The 25,065-nt window shown below is 43.4% G+C and overlaps 1 protein-coding gene across 1 annotated transcript in view; it reads left to right on the top strand.

Moving 5' to 3' along the window:
- The window catches only part of PTPRT (protein tyrosine phosphatase receptor type T), a gene marked incomplete at its 5' end in the record, with an annotated part of 453,063 nt that overhangs the window by 208,911 nt on the left and 219,087 nt on the right, over positions 1–25,065 (top strand). Inside the window, one exon of the mRNA XM_084218107.1 lies at positions 22,205–22,498. Coding sequence (XP_084074233.1) covers positions 22,205–22,498 — 294 coding nt within the window. The remainder of the gene's footprint in view (positions 1–22,204; positions 22,499–25,065) is intronic.

The following is a 25,065-nucleotide window of genomic DNA, read 5'->3' as shown; positions in this document are numbered from 1 at the left end:
AACTGCAACAACAAGGCACTGCAGTTCCCCTTGAGCACAGGTGTAATGTCTTCAAAGAAGGCCTTGGAGAAGAAACTTCAGCAGAGTTTCTCTCTCTTCCTTTACAGAAGCATCACCAAACAGGAGGAGTGCTTGTCTCTGTCTTTGAGGGTGCCACCAACTGCTCTGTGGTGGGGCAGGACCCCACAGAGAGACCCCAAAACCCCTGAGAGCTGGGGATTTATGGAGTGCTGGTGGACAGGATGGCACACTCACACATTAGTGACCAGTTTTACTTCTTATTTTCTTCAGCAAACACTCTGGCACTCTGATTTTTCTTTTTTGTCCTTTCAGATGACAGACAGAGGATGAAACCGTGGAGAAACCGGAATCAGGGAGCCTGGGCAGTGGGGATGAGGGAGGGATTCCCTGTGCAATTCCCCTTTTTCCACACAGTCCCTGTCATCCCTGGGTGTGTCTGACAGGCAGGGGTGAGAGGGAATCCTCTGCAGCATTTTCTCTCCTGCAAGGCTTGTTCAGCACTAAGCTGCCTCTCCCAAAGCTGAATCAGTTTGTTCTTTACCTCAGGTATTCTGTATTGATCTCATCTCCTCCCTCACTGTTCTCCTGTCAGAGTTTGGGAATCAGAAACATTTAAAATTGATGTGCCATTGAAAGCAGATCTATTCCAGCTGACACAGAGTGGATTCTAACCCTGATTTTGATTCATACCCTAGTGTGTGCTGCTTCCCACAGGTAGTATTGCTTCTTTAATTATCTGTCTCTCAGGACCTTGCTGAATCTATTCTGAAAAATTTCAAACTCTGCTGCTGCTGGGAATTAAGATGCTCTCAGCATTCATGTTTCATGGAAAGACAAGATCTTAATGTAAAAATTATCTGCTTCTCTTTTCTTGAGGAAGTTTTCTGTACTGGAGGGTTCATGCAGGGATGTGGTGAACAAACAGTTCATTGTAAGATGTATGGCTCTTGATTCATTCAAAGTTTTCACCTAAATTACAGCTCTATGAAAAGTGGCTTTCTCCTTTAATTGTTTTTTACTTTCTTTCTCTATCGTCTTCCTTGACCAGATGGAACAAAATTCAAATATAGGCAACTGTCCATTCATTTTAAGGGGCTTTTAAAAGAAACAACAGATCATGGGAAATTATATTCTTCCTCATCTCCACTCCTCAGAGCAGATTTAGATTGCCTCATTACAAGTCCTATTTTCTTTACTTTCAGAAATTTGCCTTCAAAGCTTTGTTTTCCCTTTTATACCTCTAGAGAGTGGAAGTTGCCTTTCTACTTTCTGGGGTTTTTTTTGATATTTTTTTTAACAAGAAAAGTTAATAGGGCTGATAGTTTAGAATGCACACTTAGGAAATGCATTTGGGAGCTCCTCTAAATGTAGGAGTCTGTCTAAAACAAGCTTTTGCAACACTTCTTGTTGCTAAATGAGCAGTTTTCAGCAGTTGCCCCTCAGCTGAAAATTCTGCCACATTCTGGAACCCACCTTAAAGGCTGAGGACCTTGATCCTTCAAGCCAGCACCTGTGAAAATATTGATGAAAAACATGTCTTTATGTAAAGCAGAACTATTGGATGCTGGAGGGGAACTGCTGCTGCTGCATCAAATCCTGATATTCTGCCCCTGCTGCCCACAGTTGGTATCTGTTTATCTGATTAAAGGGAATAAAACAAGCAGTCCTTTAAGGCACCACGTGGTACATCAGGGATGCACAGCTCTGTCAAACAACCAGAAAAGATAACCTGAGAAGCAAACTGGCCAGCAAACTGCATATTGCAGGCATAAATCCTGGGGTGCTCCTGTCACTCCTTAATGCCACAGGTGGAATCACAGAATGTTTTGGGTTGGGAGGGACCTTAAAGGGCATCTGGTTTCAATCCCCTGCTGTGGAAAATAATAAATAATAAAAAAGGAAGGAGTTGTGTTCTTGTGGGGGTCTGTTTAGTTCTTTATGCACTTCTGGTTTCTGCCAGATGTTCCCTGGTGGTATTTGGAAGTCTCTGGTGGGGTGAGCACATTTGGCATAATTTAAGGTGGGTAAAGGGCTGTGTTTGAGGTCAGTAAAGCCTCTGGCCATTGGTGCCCAGCTGTGAAGTGACTGGGCAGAGGGCAGCACACAACCCTTTGGGAAGGGAGGCAGAACAATTCCTGTAGTCTCAGGAATGAGTCCCTGTCCCTTCTGAGAACCTTGTGGGGAAAAAGAGAATGGAATAACGTGTTTAATAGAGGTGCAATGAATCGTTTAGCAAGGCTGGGTCCATTTGGCTGTGGATTGGACACAGTGACATGGATTAATGTGAAATTCTAAAGTCCAGGTAAGGGAGGAGCAGAATGCAGATCCTACAGCTGTGCCTTTTTAGGCTAAAGCACCTCACAGAATTTAGCACTGGAAGCAAGTTTGTGTTATCATCCAGTCCTGGTGGTGGAAAAAGAAGGGTTTGTAAGTGTGTTCCATATTCAGTTTGTAGATCTTACCTGTTCCATGGGTGGCTTGTCATTTGAACCACCAGAAGTGATCCATGATCCCATTTTCCACTGCTATTCCCAACAAATGAAACAACAGCAGTAAATCCCATAATACAGGTAATCTTGGGACAGAGGTAATGAGAAGATATTTTTCCCACTCTGAATGCTCCTGCAGCTCTTTAGGGCTCTTTATGTGTCAGATTATACCTCAGCCACGTTGGAAGGAGTATGCAGGGGGATAGAATATAAGAAAATAAAGATAGTGTAGAAAGTAATCTTACCCCTAAGGAGTTGCAGCTGGGCCAATTAGCAAAGGTGAGGAACAGGCCTGACTTTAACAGGCACAGCTGTGACCAGTGAGAAGAAGAGTGCTGTAAAAGAGTGGGGTGGCTGGGGGAGAAGGGAACTGGAGTCAGTGCTGTAAAAGAGTGGGGTGGCTGGGGGAGAAGGGAACTGGAGTCAGTGCTGTAAAAGAGTGGGGTGGCTGGGGGAGAAGGGAACTGGAGTCAGTGCTGTAAAAGAGTGGGGTGGCTGGGGGAGAAGGGAACTGGAGTCAGTGCTGTAAAAGAGTGGGGTGGCTGGGGGAGAAGGGAACTGGAGTCAGTGCTGTGAAAGAGTGGGGTGGCTGGGGGAGAAGGGAACTGGAGTCAGTTTGCTGCTTTGTGAAGAAGAAAGAGTCAGTGCTCTGAGGAGCTGCCCATGAGAAACACCAAGAAGGTGTGAAACCTTTGTGCTAAGGAGACAACAGCATGGAACCCCTGAGATGAGATGACAGCAGGAGCAGAACTGCATTCAGGACTGCTTATCGAGATTCTCCATCTCCTGCAAGGAGGAGCTGTGAGGTTTGCCATGAAATTGGCCCTGTGTGGGAGAGCTGTGGTATCTCAGTGCTGGTTTGAGTGTTTGAGCCCCTGTGTTACACGAGGCTGCAGTTAATTCTACAGAATATGTTGCAGTGACATCCTGAGGGATGTTTTTTAACCAGGGACACAACAATCCCATAACTGCAAACTGACTTCTCCTCATGGGCAGGTACTTATCAGCCATGAAGAGAGACAGGGACTTGTGAGATGGTCAAGGAATCCCAATTTGTTGTGAAATACAAATGCTTATATAGTATTTTAGGAAGGCTAGTAATGTTTTACCCACAATGATTGGGTTAATGGGCACATAAACAAACTTCTGCATTTTAAATATCTCTTGCTTGCAGAAGTCTGATGTAATTTTCTTTTTTTGGTAAGTCAGTCTGATTGAAGCTTCTTGCAATCTTGATTTAATCCTCAAAGTTCTGTTTGCTCTTGCCAAGCCTTTTGTCTATTAAACCTCTCATGCTAACCAGGTCCCAAGTCCATCATCTGTCTTGTGTATGCCAGTAGTTACTGAGCATTTTTGTTTGTGTAAGAATACAATGCCTTTAGATTTATTTCACACCTAATTGTGAGATGCATGTGCTGCTCCCATCCACATAAATCACTTCTCATTGAAAAACCTTGTCTGCAAACACAATTGAGTTTAACACCCAAGCACTTCAATGAGCCATGAAGAAATATGCCCCAATGTGACAACAATAAGCAAAAGAATTCATTCTCTCTGAATTCCAGTGACATTGAACACAGGACAGGCTGCTCAGAGACAAACTGGGGCTGCTGCCCTACCTCAGCTCACCTGCAGGAGTTTGTTGCCCTAAAAAAGGGTGAGGTGTGTCTTGGTTGTCATCACTGGGTATTTTGCTGTCTGAACACTACAACTCCTTTAGAAAACTCTGATTCACAGGCTTAGAATCTGCATCTGTGCTGTGATTTTTGGGGATAGGAATTGGGTTCAATTCAGAGGCAAATTAATGCAGGAGAGTAATTAATCCTGTCAGGTGAAACTTCTAAAATCTCCCCTTTGGTGTGCCTGTGCTCCTTTCCCGTGGTTACCTGGGTCTCTGAGGGATCCTGCTGATTGGAGAGGCAGATACTGCTGGTGCTGAACATGTGAAGGAGATTGAACTTAATGAGTCAAAGAAATCAAGGAGTTTGTAACACCCAATTCAAGTAAAAAGCCACTTAAAAGATACTTGAGAAGGGCCATGTGGGTCAAGTTAGCTAATTGTGCATGCCAATTTGTGGATTCTGTTCTGGCCACTAAATCCAGGCACAGCTGGGGATACCTGTGGGATGTGCCATGGGAGCAGTGTGTGCTGCTTTCTGTTGTGTTGCCTGCTGTCTTCACACAATCAAAGCTCAGCAAAAGCCTGTGTGTACCTTATGTTGGTAAGACAAACTGCACCACAGCCTAGTTTTAGTTCTTTAATGTATTTTCCTTCCTTGTGATGAATAATGCAAAGATTATTTTTTTTGTATGCTTTTGTTTTGTTTTTATCTTAATGTTTTTTTTCAGGCAGCTGGGGACCTGCTCTTACTTGCTGAGGGTTCTTTTTGGCAGGTGTTATAGGTAGATTTTTTTTAAAGTCCAGATCTTTAAAAATCAAACCCTTGTTTATGCCTGCAGTGAAAACAGGCTTAAACATATAAGTGTAAATTACAGCAGCAGCTCTGATGAACACGCACACAAAACCTTTATGGAAATATTGGTTTTCTGATGAAGGGAATCTTCAGGATGCTGCAAGCACCAAATTGACAGTCTGTTTGTAGAGCTGCCAGCAACTCCCTACACCTGCTTTGACCCTCTCTGGCTTCACAAGGACAGAGTTTCCCTAGTCCTGAGCCTGTTCCAGGCTGCTGCTGTGTACATGTCCTTGAACTTTGGAACCCTGTGTGTCACTGTGAGCTGAGTGTGCTCTGCAGAGCCCTGGAACCGCTTCCAGAAATTCTGTTCTCAGTGGGAAGAGCTCAAGGAGCAGCTGAGCAGGGAGCAGGGTGCTCCTTGAAAATCTAGCAGTTCTCCTGGCCCACCCTTCTGTCCAGGACCTTGAACAAGCCAAAGCCTTCTTTCCTGATGCCTGGGGCTATGGTCCTGCTCAGTGCCCTGTTCCTGCCTCTCAGGACAGTGAGCTGCTGGGGGATATCCAGCTTCACCTGCAGCTCTTACAGAGGCATTGTGCTGGGTTTCCCAGCTGAAGGAGCACTTCTCTCTGCAGCAGGGGTGGCAGGGGACATTGCCTGCTGGCCTTCCTGTTGTCCCTGATCACCCTCTGGAATTGTCATTTCAATGAATAAGATGGAAGAGGCAGCAGAATCCTTTTTTTAAATTTTTTTTTGTCTGTTCCTACCTGCTGTGGTAATGCCTCATAAATAAGAGCCCTTAAACTCATGGTTAAATTTAATAACTGTCTGTAAAAGTCATTTTAGTACTGAAACCCTTCATTGTGGGACAGAGCTCGCTCATAGCCTCTCTTGTGTTTGTGTTTCCTTTACAAAGCCTTGGGCAGTGTTCCAGCACGAGCACCCCTGATTTGGGAGCTGTGATGAAATGTTAACAAAGTGATTTCCACAGATCCACAAGATTATCTGAGTGTAAGAACTGGGATCCAGCCCTGATGCCACAGGCAGTTGGGAGCTGTAAGTTAAAATTGCAGGGCTTGGTGTAATGGATTGGCAGTAATGCAGCACTTGGAATTCATTTGGCATTTACATGCACAGTAAATTCCAAATGAGCTCCTAAGAACCCTATAAAAAGAAAAAAAGGGTGTGTGTGAAGCGCTTGTTTCTCCCTGTGACATATATCCTCTGTGTTCTAGGTTATAACCTGGCTTTGTATCATCGGGAAGATCTTTTAATTTATACAAAGAGGTGATTTACATTCCTAGATAAAGTCCAGGCATTTCCAATAACATCAGGATAAGTGGACCACTGTTTTCTTTGCAGCTGAAGCTTGGAGATTCTGTGTGAATTCATCTCAGTTTTACTGCCCATGTTTCAGGGCAGCTTGCTTTTATGCAGTGAATATTGGTAGATCTCAAAGAAATATAGCCCCAGATTTTATTGCCAATGAAGGGAATGCCTGCCAGTGGCATGGCAGATCGTGTTCAGCCTGGCAGCTGGTGACAGATGTGGATGTAATAGCTCTAAATCACTGTGTGGACTCACTGTATTCCATATTTTACTCAACTTCCAATAAGAGTCGTGCAAATAAATTAAAGTGCAGCTGTCAAGATCAGCAGCAGAGTTGAAGGCGTACGTATAATATAAAGTATTCAAGAGCTGATGCTTTTTCCTGGAAAAAAATGTTGAAATGTGTTTTGTTAGATGAAAGCAGCAGATTTGTTTCCCCTGTTTGTTTTTCTTGTCTTGCTTTTAATAATCAAGAGCACTTGTAATCAAGTTTCATCTCTCAGAGGGGTTTGTTACGGTTTTGGGCTGGTTCTGTTCCATTACTCCCAGTGCACCCTTTTCTGGTTATTCCATCCATTACAGGATCTCATCTCTGCTCTGCTTAGGGAGCAGAATACCTGTGCATGAGCCAGCCACAGCTGCTCAGAAGGTGCAGATGGGTTTAACTCAGTTCTTGCCTTTTATGAATGGATTGCACACTTCTTAAAACCAGGGGGTTTTGTAATCTTATCACAAACCATGATATGAAATTATTTAGGAAATTATTACATGCTTCTTAAAACCAGGGGTTTTTGTAATCTTATCACAAACCATCAGCACACAGCTCCATGCAAACCCCTATTCATCCCTCTGTGCCCCAGAGAGGCCAGCTCTGGGTCTCACCTAGCTGTGCCTGGCAGACTGATGAGCTCCACAGCAATGCCATTTGTCTCCAGTCACTTTTACCCAGCCTGTTCTGTCTGGGAGCTGCTGGCTCTGCTCTTCCCTGGGCTTGGGAGGGGTTTGAGGCAAGGCTTCGCTCATCTCACAGCTCCTGCGTTGGCTGAGCAGTTCCTTTCTTGACTTTTCCATCATTTCCTGATACCCTGGGATCTGGTCAAATATTCCTGTTGTGGTGGAAGGTACAGCAAACCATGCAGAGGTTTCTTTTCCCTCGCCCCCACACTTTGTCCCTGATCCTTGCAGAGTTTTTGGCAGCTATCAGTTAATGGAATTAGGACTCCTGGATCTGTGCTCAGATCCACAGTGCTATATTGTTGTTTAAACAGTTTTAGAAAACATTAAGCATTTTCACCTAGCATGCAGTGCTCTTCCTTCCAGCCTGGCTACAGCCACCTGTCCAATGAACTACATTCATCAAGTCATTTTTAATCATGTTCATTGGACTATGGAGCTGTGCCAGGGTCCTTATAAACAACAAATGGGTTCAGAGCAGGCACGGAGCAGGTTCTGTTAGAAAATGGTTTCCTGTGGTGCTGGTTCTTATCAGCTTGCCTGTGAAGGATAAGGAATCATCAACATTTCAGATTACTGAGGAACAAAAGAGCAGAAACTTGGCTTATTTGCATCACAGTGGTAACTCTATTTACTTTGGACTTGTACCAGCATAAACTAGAGAAGAATTGGGCACAGAGCCAAATAATCATTGTATTTCTTAAATAATTAAGTGAATCTACAAGGAGCTAAGCTGGTGAAGGGCTAACAAGCTATTCCTGAAAGCCAAGCACTGCACCATAACCTGTGTCTGCCTGTTCTTAACTCCAGAGATGTTCTGCTGCTCTTAAAGACACCTTGGAAAGAGGAACTCTGAGTCTAGCATGAAGAATTTGGCTTGAAGCAAAAAAGAGTTTGTTTTAAGTAGCCTTACAAGCAGCAGGACTCTTTGGTGCAAGTATTCTGGGCAAGATTTGACCTACAATATTTATTATTCCTCTGAAGGTGATGATTATATCCAGCAATTCACTTCTAGAGTTTTGTACTTGAGACCCATGCAGGGAATGTAAATTTACAAGTTGGAGCAACAAATGGTTTTCTGTGGCATTGAACCAAGGTCTCATCAGGTATGGACTGGAGCTTATTTGGACAATGGAGGTTTCTGTTTGTAAAGACAGGAAATAGGAGAAAAATGGAAGAACTGAACATTTTACTGTGCTTATTTGGGTCAGGTCCTTTCAGACAGTTGCACAAGACTCTTTGAGGTGTTTGTGCTGCTGTTCTTCCCTCAGGTGCTTTGGTGCAATGAAAATCTGCAATCCTGTTCCATGGGGAGATGTGTAGGGATTGAAAGTTTCCCCAGGTGCCTGACAGGAATTACTGGCAGGGTGAAGGGTGAATTTTAACCCCATGCTTGATAATTCCACAGTGATAAAATCACTAACAGGCATTCCTGGGGGTAGAAGTGACAGCTGATACTGTGACTCCTCTGCTTAAAATTTGCTTTGATCTGCATCAACAGGAATTCCACAAGTACAAAGTAATGGGAAAATAAACCCTCCTGTGTTCTAGCTGCATTTGATGTGTGTAACAAACATATAATCAACTTGTGATATTTTACTTCAATGTGAAAGGTGCAGCTCTAGAACTGAAAACAGAGATTTCCAAACTGTGGCATTCCCCTGCTGATCTTCCTTATCCATCAGTGCTTAAAGTCACAGAGTAATATAATCAAACATACTGAGCACATACAGTCCTTGTACCAAGTGGTAGGCATCCCTTACAAAGGAGAAAAAAATAATTTTCTAAATCATGATTTGAAACTCTAAAGCAGGAAGAAAACTTCTTGTACCTGCTCCTGTGCTGGTCACTTTGCATTTTTCCTGCTGATTCTTCAGTTTTGCAGGATGACAAGTTGTTCAGGCTGCTGCTAATTATGTGCTCAGTGTTATGGTAATTGGCATCTCTCAATTTTGTTGTTATGACTACAAAGTCCTTGGTAACAGGCTGGTGATGCAGGAAGGCTGCAGCCTGTCCTGCTGGCTGGCACTCCTCTCTGCTGCTTTCTGCTCTGCCTGCCCACGTGGGCTGTTCCCAACTGGTGCAGAGTGCTTAGCACCAGAACATCACAGAAATGCAAGTTCTGCAGGCCTGTCCATACATAAACACATTTCATCCATCTTTCTTAGTCAGAAGTGACCTTAAATCCCACTCTGCACTCAGTGAAGGGCAGCATAAGGCTTGGCCTTATGCTTAGGTAATCTGCTGTCCTCATTTCACCCAGAAAACCTGAGCTGCTGTTCCTTGGTGAACCTTGACTTGTTTGGGGGCCATCCTTAGGGAAAAACAGATACTGGGAGTTGGCAAGTTGTATATCAAATCTTGTATCATCCTGACAGGGTTACCAGTCAGTATGATCTTTATACTGCTATGATTAATATTTAAAAAAAAAAAAGTTTCTCTTGTATCCTAGTAGATTTTCCATCTTCTTCTCTCCTGTGTTTTTAGCTTTTGCAGCATATGCAGAATCTCAGGAATTTAGTCAATGTCTGCCTGTAGGGGAGCAGACTATGTAAGGAACTCTGAGCTGATTAAATCAGTAAATCCAAATTGAATCTGGACCTTCTCAGGAAAGCCCAGGTTCCATTTGCATTGATTGGGGGAGTGATAATGTACTGTGAGCAGAAAGCTCTGCCCAGGGAAGTGCTCCAGTGGAGAAACCACCAGCACTCATTAGTCATATATTCAGATATTGCCTGGACATCTGCAGACTCTGCTTTAGGAAGATTTGTGGCACAGTAAATGTTTGTCTTGCAGCTCCTTGAAAAAGCCTTTGAACATATAATTTCAACTTTTAGAACATACCTTTTGTTACAGGAGTTTTCTTTGAAGGAACCTGACTCAAGGCTTTGGTGGACCTGCATAAAATTTGATATAATGGCAATGAAACACAGCTGCTCCTCTAGATGGACAGACTTTTTTTAGATAACCCCAAATGCAGGAGGATCCAGGCTGTGCAGGACCCAAAGCTGAATTAATGCTGGTTTTGAAATAAAGACCCATTAAAAGTCATTCAGTTCTGTAATTTTAACTCCATCAGCCATAATGCATCTCTTTCATGCCCTTTGTCTGGTGGTAGATCTTGTTTTTATTAACTGTCCCAGGGGTGAGAGAGCAGCAAATAAGAAAGAATAAAGAATTCATTAACTAACTGCAGATATTCTTGGAAAAGAAGTAAAGAAGTAAAACTGGAACCTCCAGAATCCTGGATCTCTGGTGGCCTCTAAGTCTTTAGGGTTAATAGGATCCACTCTGAGGTGGTGGTTTTGCACTTTGATTCAGCAGCAGGACGTTTGTTCCTTCCATTGGGGAAATAAAACAGTTGAAATACATCAGCTAAACTGCAAACATTGCTTTTGGGAGTACATATCTGTGAGCCTGGCAGGATTTCTCTTGAGTGTGCTGTACCCTGGAGGTGCTGCTTCATGCAATAGAGGTGGAAGAGATCCCTTTGTTTTCTGGAAATTGAAGTTCTTCCTGGTGTTTAACTACCTGGACAAGGATTGTTTTTGCCACCAGAAGCAAAGATTGTTGCCATGCAGACTTTGCAATAAATCCATAGGTTGCTCATGCAGCTGTGTAAGCAGCGTGGCAGTTATTGGTAGTGGACTTGGCTCTTTTTCACACTTTGTTGTCAATAAAAAGAAAGATTTTTTGACCTTCATCTTGAATTTCTGGGATGAAATGTGCTACTTTAGATGTAAACCATGGGACAATTTCTGTAGGTGGTACTTCTGGGAGTGTTTTGGAACCTTCATGAGGAACATTCCAATATCCCTGATATCCAGTTATTCAAGTAGTTTCTTCAGGTTTTCCTGGGGTGCCCATCTGTTCTTACCCCAGAGAAAGGAGTAAAGTGAGAAAACTTTTAAATTTGAACGAAGCATAGCTGTGATAGCAGCCAATCCTGCTCTTCCCTTGGGCTGTACATGTTCCCAGGTGTGTAATTTCAGTCAGTTAAGGCAGGAGGAATGGCTGCCCAAAATGAGCACTCGGCCAAGTCCCTTGGAAATGAGTCATGTCTGCTTCAGCCACCTTCCACCCTGAGATCCCAGCTGTGCTCCTGCTCAGGCTGATAGCCAGCAAACCTGCACTCAGGTGAGCACACCCTCTGACACTTGGTCTGCTGGATGTGGAAATGGACAGAGGTGTGCAGGTGCTGATCGGTGTCACAGCCCTTTTAATGCTTGTGCCATGTCTGCTTTAGTGTATCCACGGATGAGGCTGTCACAGGAGTGGTTTTGGTTCAAAGAGAAGGGGGAAATGTGCAAACCCAGGGCACTGGGGATATTCCTCTGTCTGCTCTGGGGTGCCCTGACCCCCAGGGAAGCTCTGACTGTGACCCTCATCCATGGGGAAACTTTCCCAGACTTCAGGATAGACTGGAACCCACAAAAGTGTGCAATAGATTATAGAGAGCAGTGCGGGTGTGTCACTGGGTGAGAAATTGAGGGTTGGGATTTTTGGTGTGTTGTGGATGGCAGCAAGATGGAGGGCACGGGGTGTCATCCTGGGTTCCTTCTTCATGGTTCTTCTTCCTCCTTCTCCATGGGTTTGGGTGGCATTTTGTAATTGGGCAGAAAAGTCCCCATTGCAGCTCTGTGGGATCAGTTATTGGGTTAAAAGGGAAATAATCCAGGTGTCAGTTCTTAATTGATGGTTTAGTCTTTAAAGACCTTGTACCAAGAGCTTGTTGGCCATTCTGTGCCTTCTAATGAAAAGCTGCAGAACTCACAGCAGTGAGATGTTTCACTGATAAGAAACAATAAACACTTGAGTGTGAACATGAGCTGCTGCCTCAAGTGACTTCAATCCAGACCCAGAGAAACCCACAACTGGTACCCTGAGACTGAGACCCCCACACCTGGATAGTTTGCCAGATGCTGCCTCAGGATATAGAGCTGAAAAAGCTGGAAAGTTCCTTGGGGGTGTCCCTGAGATCCCTGTTGGCACATTTGTTATCTACTAGGCCAGCCTCAGCTTTCTTTCTGTTAAACTTGACTTGTCTCCTCATGGTCAAATGTGATTCGTGTCTTTCACAGATCTGTCACAGGAAAGCAAATGCTTAAGTGAGAACATTTTTCTGTATGGACTGAAAAACCCTAAATTTGTGTGTCAAGCCTGGCACACTCTTCTTTGTTGGAGATCATAAAGTCTGTAGGCTGGAACACAAGTCTGCATTCAGTCTCTGGCCCTGCAGCCATCCATTAATCATTATTTCCAGTTATAAAACAATATATTCCTGGTTGCTTCACCAGGGTTTTGTGTGGATTAACTGTGGGAAGTGCCCTGAATGGACCCAGCTCTGGGTACAGGTTGTGTCTGAGAGAGGAGGGATCAGTGTCAGTGCCTGGGGACATGGTTGAGTCTGTGACTTACTGCCACACCACTCACTCCTGTTCAACTCCAGCCTGCCTGCTTCCTCAGTCCTCTGACTGCTCCCCATCAGTCCTGCACAGCCCAGGGATGTAAAGGACAATGGGATTTTTACTGCCCTGCTTTGCCTCAAATGAAGTGAAGCATCCTGCCTCAGGCTTTTCCTGCAAACCTAGCAGGTTGCTATGGATTAAGCTCCTTAATCAATCCAGGCAAACCATTCCAGGCTGCTTCCTGGTGGTCAATACCTCCAATCACTTGCCATTTCAGCAGCTTAGAGACTAATGATCCTTCACTCTGCAGACAGGGATGTGCCAGAAAGCAGAACTTGCTAAATATCCTCTCTAGGCAGAGCTATAAAATCCTTTTGCCTCTGTCCTTTCCCACCACCATCAGCTGGTAGCATAGCAACTGCTGAAGCTGCTTGAACTTGAGTTGACCTGAAATTACATGTTTCTCAGTTTACGTGTTTATTAACGCCTTTCTACTTTTTTTTTTTTTGGTGCTTGTTAAGATTGCATTTTTCAGTCCCTGTGGGATATTAGCAGCTTGTTCATGCAGAAAGCAGAAATAGACTTAATAGCACGTGATGGATGAGCTCAGATGGACCCTGGGATTAGAAACATGAGGGAGAGCTGAAGGTGGCTCTGAGCAGTGACTGGTGGAGAGACCCTTGGTTCTGGTAGGATGTGCATGCAGATTTCCATTTAATTGTGCAGATTTAGAGGGGCCATGAGGAGGAGCAGCATCTCATAGGCTGGTTTTTTTTTTTTGGACTGTAGTGATGGAGAAGTGGCTGTTAAAGGCAGCAGAGTGAGCTGGAAATCAGCAGGGATTGTAGCACCCTGGGATTTCTCACCTGGGGGAGAGAGAATTCGGACACAGGTTCATGAGTAACCTGCAGCTTGAAGGATTGTTGGTCCAGGTGCAGTTGCAGCAATTTCTAGAGGAGGAATCAGTGTTTTGATCAGTTTCTGCAAAGTTACTATACTTTCAGAGATGATGCTTAGTTCTTATACTTTTGTAGTTCCTGTATTCAGATGTGTTCTTTTGTTAAAGCCTGGCTTGTATTTCTTCATGGGTCATTTCCAGATTAATATGAAGCGTTAGTCCACACTTAGCTGATGTGCCTGTCATTGACTCCAAGAAATGAGAGAAGCAGCAGAAACTAAAAATTACTAATGGTAGTGTAAGCAATACACATCAAAGATAAGTTTGGAGAGCAGGATTTGGTTCAAGCATGCTGGACATGTTCCTTGTGGAGCAAAGTGGAGCAGTTAGATGCTGCACAGAGAAAGTCATGGTCTCTTTATTTTTACTGGTATTTTGGTCAAATGAAACCTGAACCATTTTTCTGTGTGCGACACAATCTCAGCAGATGGGATCAAGATGCCCCATTCTCAGAACAGTCTTAAAAGAGAATGAAATCCTTTCCCCAGCAGGCACTTTGAGCATTGAATGATTAAATCAAAGAGCATCACTGGTGACAGTCATCACTGTCACATGCTCTGGCTGCATGGATAAAAGGAAAGTGAGTTGTGCTCAGCTTTCCCAGAGAAAGGCATCATCATTTATCTTCATGGAATGGGTTTAGACTGCAGCACCTGAGTTCTGCCCTGAGTGGGGGCTTTCAGAGAGGATTCGATGGGCTTAGAGGTGCTCAGTGTTATCTCTTGGCTTTCCCCTGGCAGACTGATCCAGCCCCTCTCTGTGTCTCACACTGAGGGCCACGTGTTGAGAAAACAAAGAGTAAGGAGGCAAAATGCATCTCACCTCTATTTGAATACCACTCAAAATATGGGGGATCAGGGAGCAATTAATTTTATTTGTCTTAGATGTGTGCCTTAAGGTGAGCCCATTCTCTCCATTGACAATTAAGAGAACCTGAGATAATTAGCACAGGCTGGAACATGGAGAAGCTACACAGTGAAAATCAAGCTAATTGTAATCAGCTCCTGGATGGCCAAAAGTCCTTTTGTTGGGCATTTGATGTTCCATGAAAGATCCCTCTAAAGAGAGTGGCATCCCTGAACCAACAGGAAGCACAGCCCTGCTCTTCTCTGTGATGTGCTTTTATAGTTATTTTGCAGGAAAATTCAGGAAATTACACATGCTTTAAACCTGAGCATGAATTCTCCATGATTCCAGCCCTGGGGATCCTGTCATTCCTGGGGATTGCCTCCAGAGCAGTGTGGAGGGCAGCACTCCCAGCCAGGTGGGCAAGGCTGCCTGCTGGCACTCACCCTGCACGGAACGTGTTTTGCTGCAGAACTGGAGGCTCCTGCACATCAATAGTGAGAGTCTATAGCCACCTCTTTAACTCTGTTACAGTGCAAATGATGACTCAAAGAGAAGCATTCAGGTCTAATCTATGTGAGTTCTTGTAATGAGCTTTACAATTAGAGCACAGACTCTTCCACCTAATTCACTTAATTTACACTGGGAAATGAGATACTGTTCAACTAATCCGATGCTATTTTCTTTATTAGAGAATGAAAGCATCCTCTGAGGCTCTGGTGGGATTCAGGCTAAGCTTCTGAGGCACAAATAGTGTGAAATGCTAATGAATTAGCACGCTGCTGGAATTCCCACTTGGGATGTGGTGCCCCTCTCCTTTAGCCTCTCACACCATTGGAAGGTTGGCAGGAGGCACTGGGTCTGTGCCAGCTCTTTGTGCACTCAGGGTGGCTCTGAAAATGTTGGATAAGATGACACTGATGCAGATGAACCTTCCTCAAGCAGGGTTTGTTCCAGCTGCCTTGCCTGGGGACTGCAGTGCTTTCAGGTGTTGTCTTGATTTTTAAGTTTTTCTGAGCCTTCTGATGTTTGCATTCTTGTAACGAACTTTCTCACACACTTTCTGTAAATAACTCATTGTTTTACATTCTTTTATGGAGGAGGAGAAATTTGATGGACTGTTGGTTTGTCCAGTGTCATTGGAGAGGTGGCACTGTCACCCTCCAATCCACTGTCACCTTTGCAAATCTATAAATGTTAGAAATTAAACTTCCCTTTTTTACCTTGGAAAGAGCAGTGAGTCCACGTCATGCTGTTTTGTGTCCTATAATCACATTCAGGAAAGGGTTAAGAGGATTTTCTCCTGCCTTGCAGCAGCTCCTGTAAAGGTTTTTGTGTTCCCTTTAATCCCTGACAGCCCAGTTGCTTAGTTTAGAGCACGTGTTCAAGTCACCAAGGGGCATTTCCTCCTCTTCTTGAGGGGACAGTACAGAGAGAAGGTTTTCTCTGTTTTCATCAGGCTGATGGATCAAGTTCTCCCTTCATATCTGTGCACTGCACCTGTGCTGCTGGGAGATGCTGAGGGAATAGCCTGTAGTCTTTGAGTTTGGGGTTTTGAGGGGATGGTAGAAGACAAAATCCTGCCAAATATTGGCTGTCTTGGTTTCTTTGTTGTTATTGATTGCTGTCCCCTGGGTTCTGCTCATCTCTTCTTTTCATTGTTGTTGTGCTGATTCTCTGACCACTTTACTCAATATTTCACATTTTTTGCCTCATTTTTACTTTCTCCCTTGCTTTTTGTACGTTAAATGTGTGCTGAGTCCCCTGCAGAGAGAAGCAGCAGCTCCTGAGGGAAAAGCAAAAGGGAAAAAGCACATTATTGTGGCAAATGAGTATTTTATATCACAGAGCACTGAAGTCACTTATTGCTGTGTTGGGAAGGAGCAGCAGATGGAGAGCAGTGACGTGGAGTTTGCCACATGATCCAAAGAACAGAGTCCAACCCACAGCACAGGAATGCTCACAGAGGAGAAGAGGTGGAAAGCTGATGTTTGCCTGCTGGGAATGCTCTGTCCATAATGGGTGGTTTGAGTACAAACTCAAACAGTCAATGCTTTTCACCTCTGAAATTTATAAATCTATGAAACCATTGCCCCTTGGTCTACAGGCTGTAGAAATCCCAAATCTTCCTCTACTCTCACTTTCCTGGATTTTGGCTTTAATTAAATTTTCAGAATTGTTGATTTCAGAATTGGTTCTGGGCACTTTTCCTGGGGCTCAGACATTCCCTGGTGCAATTTACCTGTCCAGGTGAATTAATGAATCATTTATTGCTGCTGCTGGCACACTCTTGGAACACTTGACACGTGCCACAGCCTGTCACAATACTGAGAGACAGACCTGAATGTCTCTCTTAGACAAAATTTATTAGTGCAGTGTCAGCACAGTGAAATCTTCTCAGGCTAAATATTGTAAAATCCAGGTGCCTTTTTTTCTTTGATGTAATAAATGGGACTGGAAGTTTGGACCATCACTAGAAAACTAAATTTACCTGCTGCATTAATGACAGTGGTAGGAAGTGTGGGAAAAAGCAATGCCAGTACAAATATTGACATTCAGAGCTCTGAAGACTCATTGTTATTGTATGAAACTAGAAAAGGTGCCCGCAGATGCTGCTCAGACAGTCTGGCTGTTGTGTGGAAAACTATATAGACACTTTTTATTCTGTGTTTTCTGCTTAAAAAAGAGTTTTGAGAAGCTTAAAATTCATTTTCCTTGCCTTTCAGTCCCATCCTGCTCAGTTTGAAAAGCACAGTCCACAACTGCTTGTTTAGGACTTGGTGAGAAAAGCTTTTAGAATTCCCATGAGTAGGGGCACGATCAGGATCATGTTGGAAAACACAAATCCTGCTTGTCAGGGAAAGGTCTTTGTGCAGCAGGTCCCATCTTCACCTTTTCAACCCTCAAAGAATAAAAACCTCTGCATCACTCCTGATCTTATTTTTAGAACCTGTGCTCTGTCCTGTGCATGTGAGAAAACAAAACATGGAATTGTTGTACTTGGTGATACAGTAGTTTTGTGACATTAGGGGTTCTTTTTGTCTAAAACAGCCACAGCACATCCCCTGCCAATGAGAGTTTATGGTCACCTTATCTGTGCAGTTTATCAGATGGTTTTGTTATGAAAAAGGGAGAAATTAAAAAAAAATCGTATAAAATTCATAGTTTAGGAGGTGTATCCAGCTGTTTTAAGGTTGCATTGTCTGTAATGTTTTTCTTTATGGATTATTTCACAGGAGAAAGTGGTAACAGTTGTTGAGGATTTTTCTCTAGTTTTTCAGTCTTCCCAGTTGCATCTTAAGGATTCATGGAGCCAGTTATTCTTCCATCATGTAAAAATTGCTTAGAATTGTCTTGCTTAGAAAGCCAAGTAGAGAAATATTCCAGCAGTAGAATAGAAACACTTAGGAATATTTGCCAAAGAGTAAAATAGGTTTGTTTTCCACAGTAGCTGGAAAGTAGCATGTTAGTGGTACTAAGAATGTAAGAGTTGAGGAAGTGATGCTCTTTGTCACTGGAGACTCCCAGAATAATTTGGGTTGGAAGGAACCTTAAAATTCATCTCAATCCACCCCCTGCCATGGCAGGGACACCTTCCACTGTCCCAGGGTTGTGTCCAACCTGGCCTTGGACACTTCCAGGGATCCAGGGGCAGCTTCTTTGGGCACCCTGTGCCAGGGCCTGCCCACCCTCCCAGGGAGGAATTTCTAATATCCAATCTGTCCCTGTCCTCTGTCAGTTTAAAGCCATCACCCCTTGTCCTGCCACTACAGATGATGGAATTTTGGGTGGCCCTGCAAGGAACAGATTTGGACTTGATCCTTGTGGGGCTTGAGATCCTTTGTGATTCTGTTTGGTTTATTCTGGTCCTTCATGTTAATTTGGTTTTCTCACACTCTTTGCATTACTAGAATTCATGTCATTTTCAAGTTCTCACAATGTTCAGCCTTCTGAGCTGCAGACAGGAGCTGTATTTTCTGTTCTAACAGGAGGGGAAAGGCACATCCCAATTCCCTTTGTGTCTGTACAACTGGACTTGGTTTTAGATTCAATAAAATATTCCCATGGTCAAAAACTGCCCTTTTTTTTTTTTTTTGAGCCTGAACTGCATATGGTTTTTTGGGGGATTTTTTGTTTGTTTGTTTTTTTTTTGTTGTTGTTGTTTTGTTGGGGTTTTTTTTTATTATTATTTTTATGGGTTTGTTTTTTGGAGGGTTTTTTTTTTGTGGTTTTTTTTTTTCTTTTTTTGTATTTTTAGTGAGCACCCATAAGGACATTTTTCCATGCCATTCCCAGGTCTGGGGTTCAGCTGGATATCCCAGGGGCAGCAATCCAGTTCCAGATGTGCTGGTTGATGGGGAGCCTTTGGTTTCCTCCTCTCTGCCTGGAAGAGGTGGGAGAGTGGCTGAAAAGGAGTTCCAGACAAAGCTGTGATATAAAACAGTGTTGGGATGAAATGGGGCTTAAAATATGGCTGTTCACAATTACACGTGTACAAGGCCAATCTGTCAGCATGTTTGTTTAATCAAGGTCAAACAGAGATTTTAATTAAAATAGTGAGCTCATAACATCAGGCTGGTCATCTGTAACTGGCAAGTGGGTTTTGTAACAGAGAGAAAAAAATGTTCTCGTTCATGTGCCAGCTTTGCTAAATAATGGGGAACTTGTTTAGATCACTTGCAGTAATTTGGCACAGAGTGATATTAAAAAGTAAAAGCTTTTGCTCCAGTTGGTGCTAGTAGGAAATATTTAATTATTTTCAGTGAGGTGGGATTGATTCTTTAAAAACTACTGGAACAGCTGCTTATCTTAGTTCCTTAAATTCAGAAAGAAGGAGCAGCAGTTTAAATTCCTACTTTTACTACATTTTACAGCACCTGTTTTTTCAGTGGTAGAGAAAGGGGGAAAGAAGGGACACCCACCATCACTTTTTTTTTTTTGTGTTTTCTTGGTGGGGATAATTTGGATTGGGACAAAAGTAGGGAAGATGGGCGTGCTGGGTGACATCATAATTTAAATCAGTTTGGCAACAAGTTGTTACTAAACTCTCTAGATGAGATCTTCATGTCTGCCTAGTAGGATAAACTGCTCTATTAATTAAGCTCAATCCCATAAATCTCTTCTAAGTTGCCATGAAATCCCAAAGTAACCTGTATCATGTTGCTATTGAAATCTGCAGCCCAAGAGAATGGAGTTTAATATTTCATTTATCTTGTGTTCAGCTATGATGTGACTTGCAAGATGTAGCTTTTGCATTGGGAATAAAAAGAACCAAATCTCTCTTTTAATTGCCTTGCACCAAGAAACAAGTAATAAACTGCTTGTGATCTATATTAATTTGATTTTTAATGAAAATGTATCCACACATGTTTCTTGAAAACAATTTTCCTGGAGAAATAACTTTGCAAGTCAAAGCATAATCAGCCTGGCACTTCATATCAGAAAAAGATTCTGGCAGGAGTTATGGAATAGTGCAGAATTAAAGCAGAAACAGACACTCCACAGCAAACATATCTGGCATCACTGATTTTTGTTCACGTTGGATACCTGCTGCAATTACAATTCAGATTGTTTTTTTCTCCAGAGGTGCAACGCACAACTCCTGCAGTCAGTCTCAAGGAGATAGAATGATTTCTTGTAAACAGTTAAAGGAAATGAAATCAAGCATAATTTCAGTTGATCCCTTTGTACAACAGTTTCTTTTTCTTTCTCTCCACTGAGCAGACCTTAACCTGCAAGAATTATCCTGAGGGGAAAATCCGATCTTCCTCCCATCATGTGGTTCTCAGAGCCCTTTCTTCCACTTTTCCTTGGGCCCTGGATTCTTCCAGTTCTTTGAGGAATCACCTTCAGGAGAGAGGGGTTTAGAATGATGCCCACTGAACTCCAAATTTCTCATGTTGTAACATTTATGTGTTTCTTTTCCTGAGACAGAGATCACAGGATGGTTTGGGTTGGAAGGGACATTAAAGCTCATCTGTTCCACCCCTGCCATGGCAGGGACACCTTCCACCATCCCAGGTGCTCCAAGCCCCATCCAGCCTGGCCTTGGACACTGCAGGGATGGAGCAGCCCCAGCTTCTCTGGGCACCCTGTGCCAGTGTTTTAAGCCCCTGTTGATAAAAATATTCTTTTTTGTCACCTGATTTTCACAAGAGAATAGAGTTTGTGTCCTCTGGGCTGAAAGCAAAGCACATTAAGAGTGTGACAGAGGGAAGGCTCGGCAAGATTCAGGAAATTGCTCAGAATCTTGCAGAGTTCAGCTCAGGTTTTGAAAGCCGCAAGGTGTATGCTATTCATGTGGTTTCCAGAATGCAAGTTATTTACACTGACAGAGAGGGGAAAAAGAATAATAAAAATCAGGCAGGCAGCAGGCAGCCAAAGCTCTGTAGATTTTTTTTTCTTTTTTTTGGGGGGGAGTAGCTTCCATCAAAGGGAGCTGCTGAGATGTCTTTTATCAGCTTGCTTTGCTTTTTCTCACAGAGGTGGTACTCAGTAGCTGGTTCTGCCTCCTTATACTGCTTCTCAAACACCCAGGCACTCTTCAGGTGTCATGCAGACTTTCTTGAGTACCTTTCCCCATGAAGTTGAGCAAACTTTGCAATCAAACACCATAGGAGGTGTTGATTCACTGTTGCCTTGGAGTTTTTATTCTGAGCTACCAAAAGCCCCGCTCAGAGCCAGTTCCAACAGCATCCTGGCTGCTGGGCATGGGAAGATGACTGGTGTTTAAATTTGCTAATGTTGTCTCAGCCAGTGCTTTGATTAGAAAATCAACATCCCCTTGTTTTTCTCTATTTTTGGGAGGTTAGGATCAGAAAATGAACAAGTGATTTGAGTTTTCCTCTTGTTGCTAATTGTGTCATGTTAAGCATTAGAATTGGGCTGAACCACAGCACCAGGATCAGTGACTGGGATATTCTGCTGTGCCAGGGCACAGAGCAGAGGAAGGACTGTGCTGGAACCCTTTGATTCTTGGTGTGTGCTAAGGGCACTCGGTTGTCTTTATTTAGGGTTTCTTTCCCTCACTCTCCAAGATGTTGAGTGCTGTTGTTCACATGCTTAAAAGAGAGAAACGAGTATAAACCTCGTGATGAGGTTTATAAATGTTTATGAGGTTTATGAAGGCATCTTTAAACCAGAAAGCTCCTGTATTTTCACAGGTGTTTCTCAATCAGTAACACAACCCCCAGTGAAAAGGAGCTGAAATTTAAGCACAAAAAACCCAAGCCTGGGGTATTTTGTGAGATCCCCGTCTTAAGGAGGAAATGATGACTCTGACTCCATGTTCTTAGAAGGCTAATTTATTATTTTATTATCTATATTATATTAAAGAATACTATACCAAACCATAATAAAAAATAGAGAAAGGATACAGACAGGAGGGTGAAAGATAATAAAAAAAAATTAGTGACTCTCTCCTCCAGAGTCTGACACAGCTTGACTGTGATTGGTCATTAAGTCAAAACAATTCACAGCAGAAACCAATGAAACAATCAACTCTTGGTAAATAATGTCTAAACACATTCCAAAGCAGCTAAACATGGGACAGGCAAATCAGATAATGATTGTTTTCATTTTCAGCTTCTCAGGAGAAAAATCCTGGGCAAAGGGATTTTTCCAGAAAATATGACAGTGACACAAGCCCAATTCTTTCCAGTAACAGATTAAATTCTCATAAAATATTTGGTAAATGAGAGGGGGAAATCGTGCCTTTGTTACTAAAGGTTTTAGGATGGAAATTTGCACATTTTCTGACTCCTTGTGGTTTGTTTCTGTCCCCAGAGCCTCCCACCCCGATCGCTCCCCCGGAGCTGCTGGCCGTGGGAGCCACGTACCTGTGGATCAAACCCAACGCCAACTCCATCATCGGGGACGGGCCCATCATCCTCAAGGAGGTGGAGTACAGGACCACCACGGGCAACTGGGCAGAGACCCACATCGTGGACTCCCCCAACTACAAGCTGTGGCACCTGGACCCCGACGTGGAGTACGAGATCCGCGTGCTGCTGACGCGCCCCGGGGAAGGGGGCACCGGGCCCCCCGGGCCCCCCCTGACCACCAGGACCAAGTGTGCAGGTGAGGGCTCTGCTGCTGAGACTCCCTAACAGGTGCTCTGTCAGGTGTCATTGGCCTCCTCCTGTTTGAAGCACTCACCCTGTGGCTGGGGAAATGAGGGTGCCATGGCTGAACCCGCCGTTGGTGACATGCACATGGCATCGATGCAGACATACAGGGGTATTTACAGAGGATGCAGGAAGGGTGTTGCCATCTGGCTGTGGAATGGAGGTTTGAGGAAAATGTGCACTAGGTCGTGGTAGGAATTCCCAAGCATGTTCTCTGAATTGGAGGAAGAGCTGTTGTAAGAAGTCTTTTGAAAATGGAAAAATGTGGGTGAATGATGCAGAAGGCTGAGCCATTGCTTCATTCTTCTATCTCATTACTCTATTCTTAAGAAACCCCTAACCCCTTCCAGCCTGTCCAGTACAGCTTTGACCTCACTGGTCAACCAACCAAAATTCCATCACCCTTTGGTAAGCAAATCTCCATAACACATTCCACATGTGCCTGGCAATGGGTGCAGCAAGTGGAGATAAGAGTTGGTTGAATTCTTTCTCTGAGCTTTCTCACAGCTTCTCGCAGCCTTCCCCAGGGAAAATGCCTGGGAAGGGCTGTGCCTGCTCTCTGTGGCCAGAGAGGTCTGCCACACAGCCCTGCTGCAGGTGCTTTGGCAGGGTTCTGAGCTGATACTGGGAATTTGGATACATCCTGGAAGGTTTTGTTTTGTTCCACAGGCAGGTGTTTAAGAACTGTTGGTTTCATGCTTTTGCTTTATCTGACAAACTCTTGTCACAGTGTGAGGCTGCTTTCTGTTGGAACTGGCAAAGAACTTTTTTTTCCAACCAGTCCTGAAGTAGGAAAATTGTTCTTAAGACCAGGCTGTGATAACATTTTCATCCCTAAGTGGAGAACAAAATTTATCTTGTTTGATAGTGGATCTGCAGTGGATATTCACAAATTGACACTGATATCAGTTTGAGCGCCCTGTGGTGAAGGAAGAAATTTTTTAAACAATAATTTTTAATTATTATCATTTATTTAATTTAGATAATTTCTAAATTATTTAAATCATTGTAATAGTAATTTTTAAAAATACATTTTTGTGTTCCATTTTCCCCCTCATTTCTGACAAAGGACTGTGTTCAAACACTTGTAGCCCCCTCCTTTTCTCACTCATATTGGAATGGATCAGTGCTGAAGTAGTCCATCTTTCTTTCTAAGCCATATTGGACTTCCTGTGAAAAACTGACGGATGATGTTGCTCATGTTTCAGATATATTGGCTATTCATCCTGTTGTCATACATTAATCATTAGCCATTAAGGGAAATCAAGCCCTGTGCCTGGCAAGGGGATGAGCAAAGCACTTTTCTGCCTCACAGGTTTTTTTCCACCACACAACTTCGTTTTCTTGCATTTTTGTAATTTTTGCAAGGTCCTTACTGTGGTAAGAACAAAGAACAGGGATTAAAAGGCTTCTCTCCTTTTGCTACAAATCCTCCTTCCTTCCCCACAAATTATTGGTTTTACACCATGTGGATTTAAGAAGTTAAAACCTTTTAAGAACATTCTGTTTCCTGGTACTCTTTCTGATCAAACAGCAATTCTGAGGTGGGAAGAAGGCATCCAGAACACCCAAAAACATCCCAGGATGGGATAAAGCAGTACAATTTTAGTGTTCCTCCTCCACTTCATGGCAGGACCAATTCCAGCAACACCCTCTTTCAAGAGAGGAAGCCTGGCAGGCTGGCTGTGTGTTGGGTGGCACATCCTTTACCATGAAATTTGCAAATTAGCGAACATTTAGTGCGCCTTTGAGAAGATTTGGTTAAAAATCAATAAATCTGAGCACAAGGCCCTGGCATGGAGGTGTTAGTTTGGTTCAGTCCTTTGGTATAACTCAGATGCTTAAGGCTTTGCAGCAGCTGTGTGGAGAGCTTGAAGTGACATGGACCATGTCCTGGCCTGTTTGGGAAGCTGCCACATGTTCTGCTGATCCCTTTCTGGCTTTTTTCTCCTTTCCTAGTGTGGTCAAATTCTCTGACCTCCCCAGGAGTCACTGCAGGCCTGGGGCTGTGTATTTGCAGATGGAAATGTGATGTGCTCAGATTTGCTCTGGAGTTGATGTGTTGTCTCTTTGCAGTGTCACACTCTCTGCAGCAGCCAAACTTGCAAATCTCTCTGCCTTACCTGTAGAAAATGCTGGGTTTGGCTTAATTCAGGAGTTGAGATTAAAAAAAAAAAAAGAAAGTTGACTTTGTGCTTAATATTGTCTTGTCCTGTGCCCCAGATTGCTGAGTTTCCTGCCCAGTTCAGGTATTGACTGACTCCGAGAAGGATGACGTGGATAATTTGTTCAAATTGGCAAAGCTGAGGCACTTTCTGTTTTCCATCCTATTTTACTAATGAAAATCTAACTGGAGAAGGTCATTCTGTTAATGTTAGCTGTCATACAGGCCTGGTTGAGATTGATGGTGATGGCATTTATGTTTTGTTTAGGGCACTGGGTAGGAGAAATTGTAATGATCTTGTCTAAGCGTGGACCAGGAGGAAGGGAGAGATTTAATAGCTAAAGATGTACCAATAT

The sequence above is a fragment of the Fringilla coelebs genome (genome assembly GCF_963513975.1).
Source record: "Fringilla coelebs genome assembly, chromosome: 18".
Lineage (NCBI taxonomy): Eukaryota > Metazoa > Chordata > Aves > Passeriformes > Fringillidae > Fringilla > Fringilla coelebs.
Note: the sequence above shows the minus strand (reverse complement) of the source record. Positions and strands in the feature narration are given on the sequence as shown.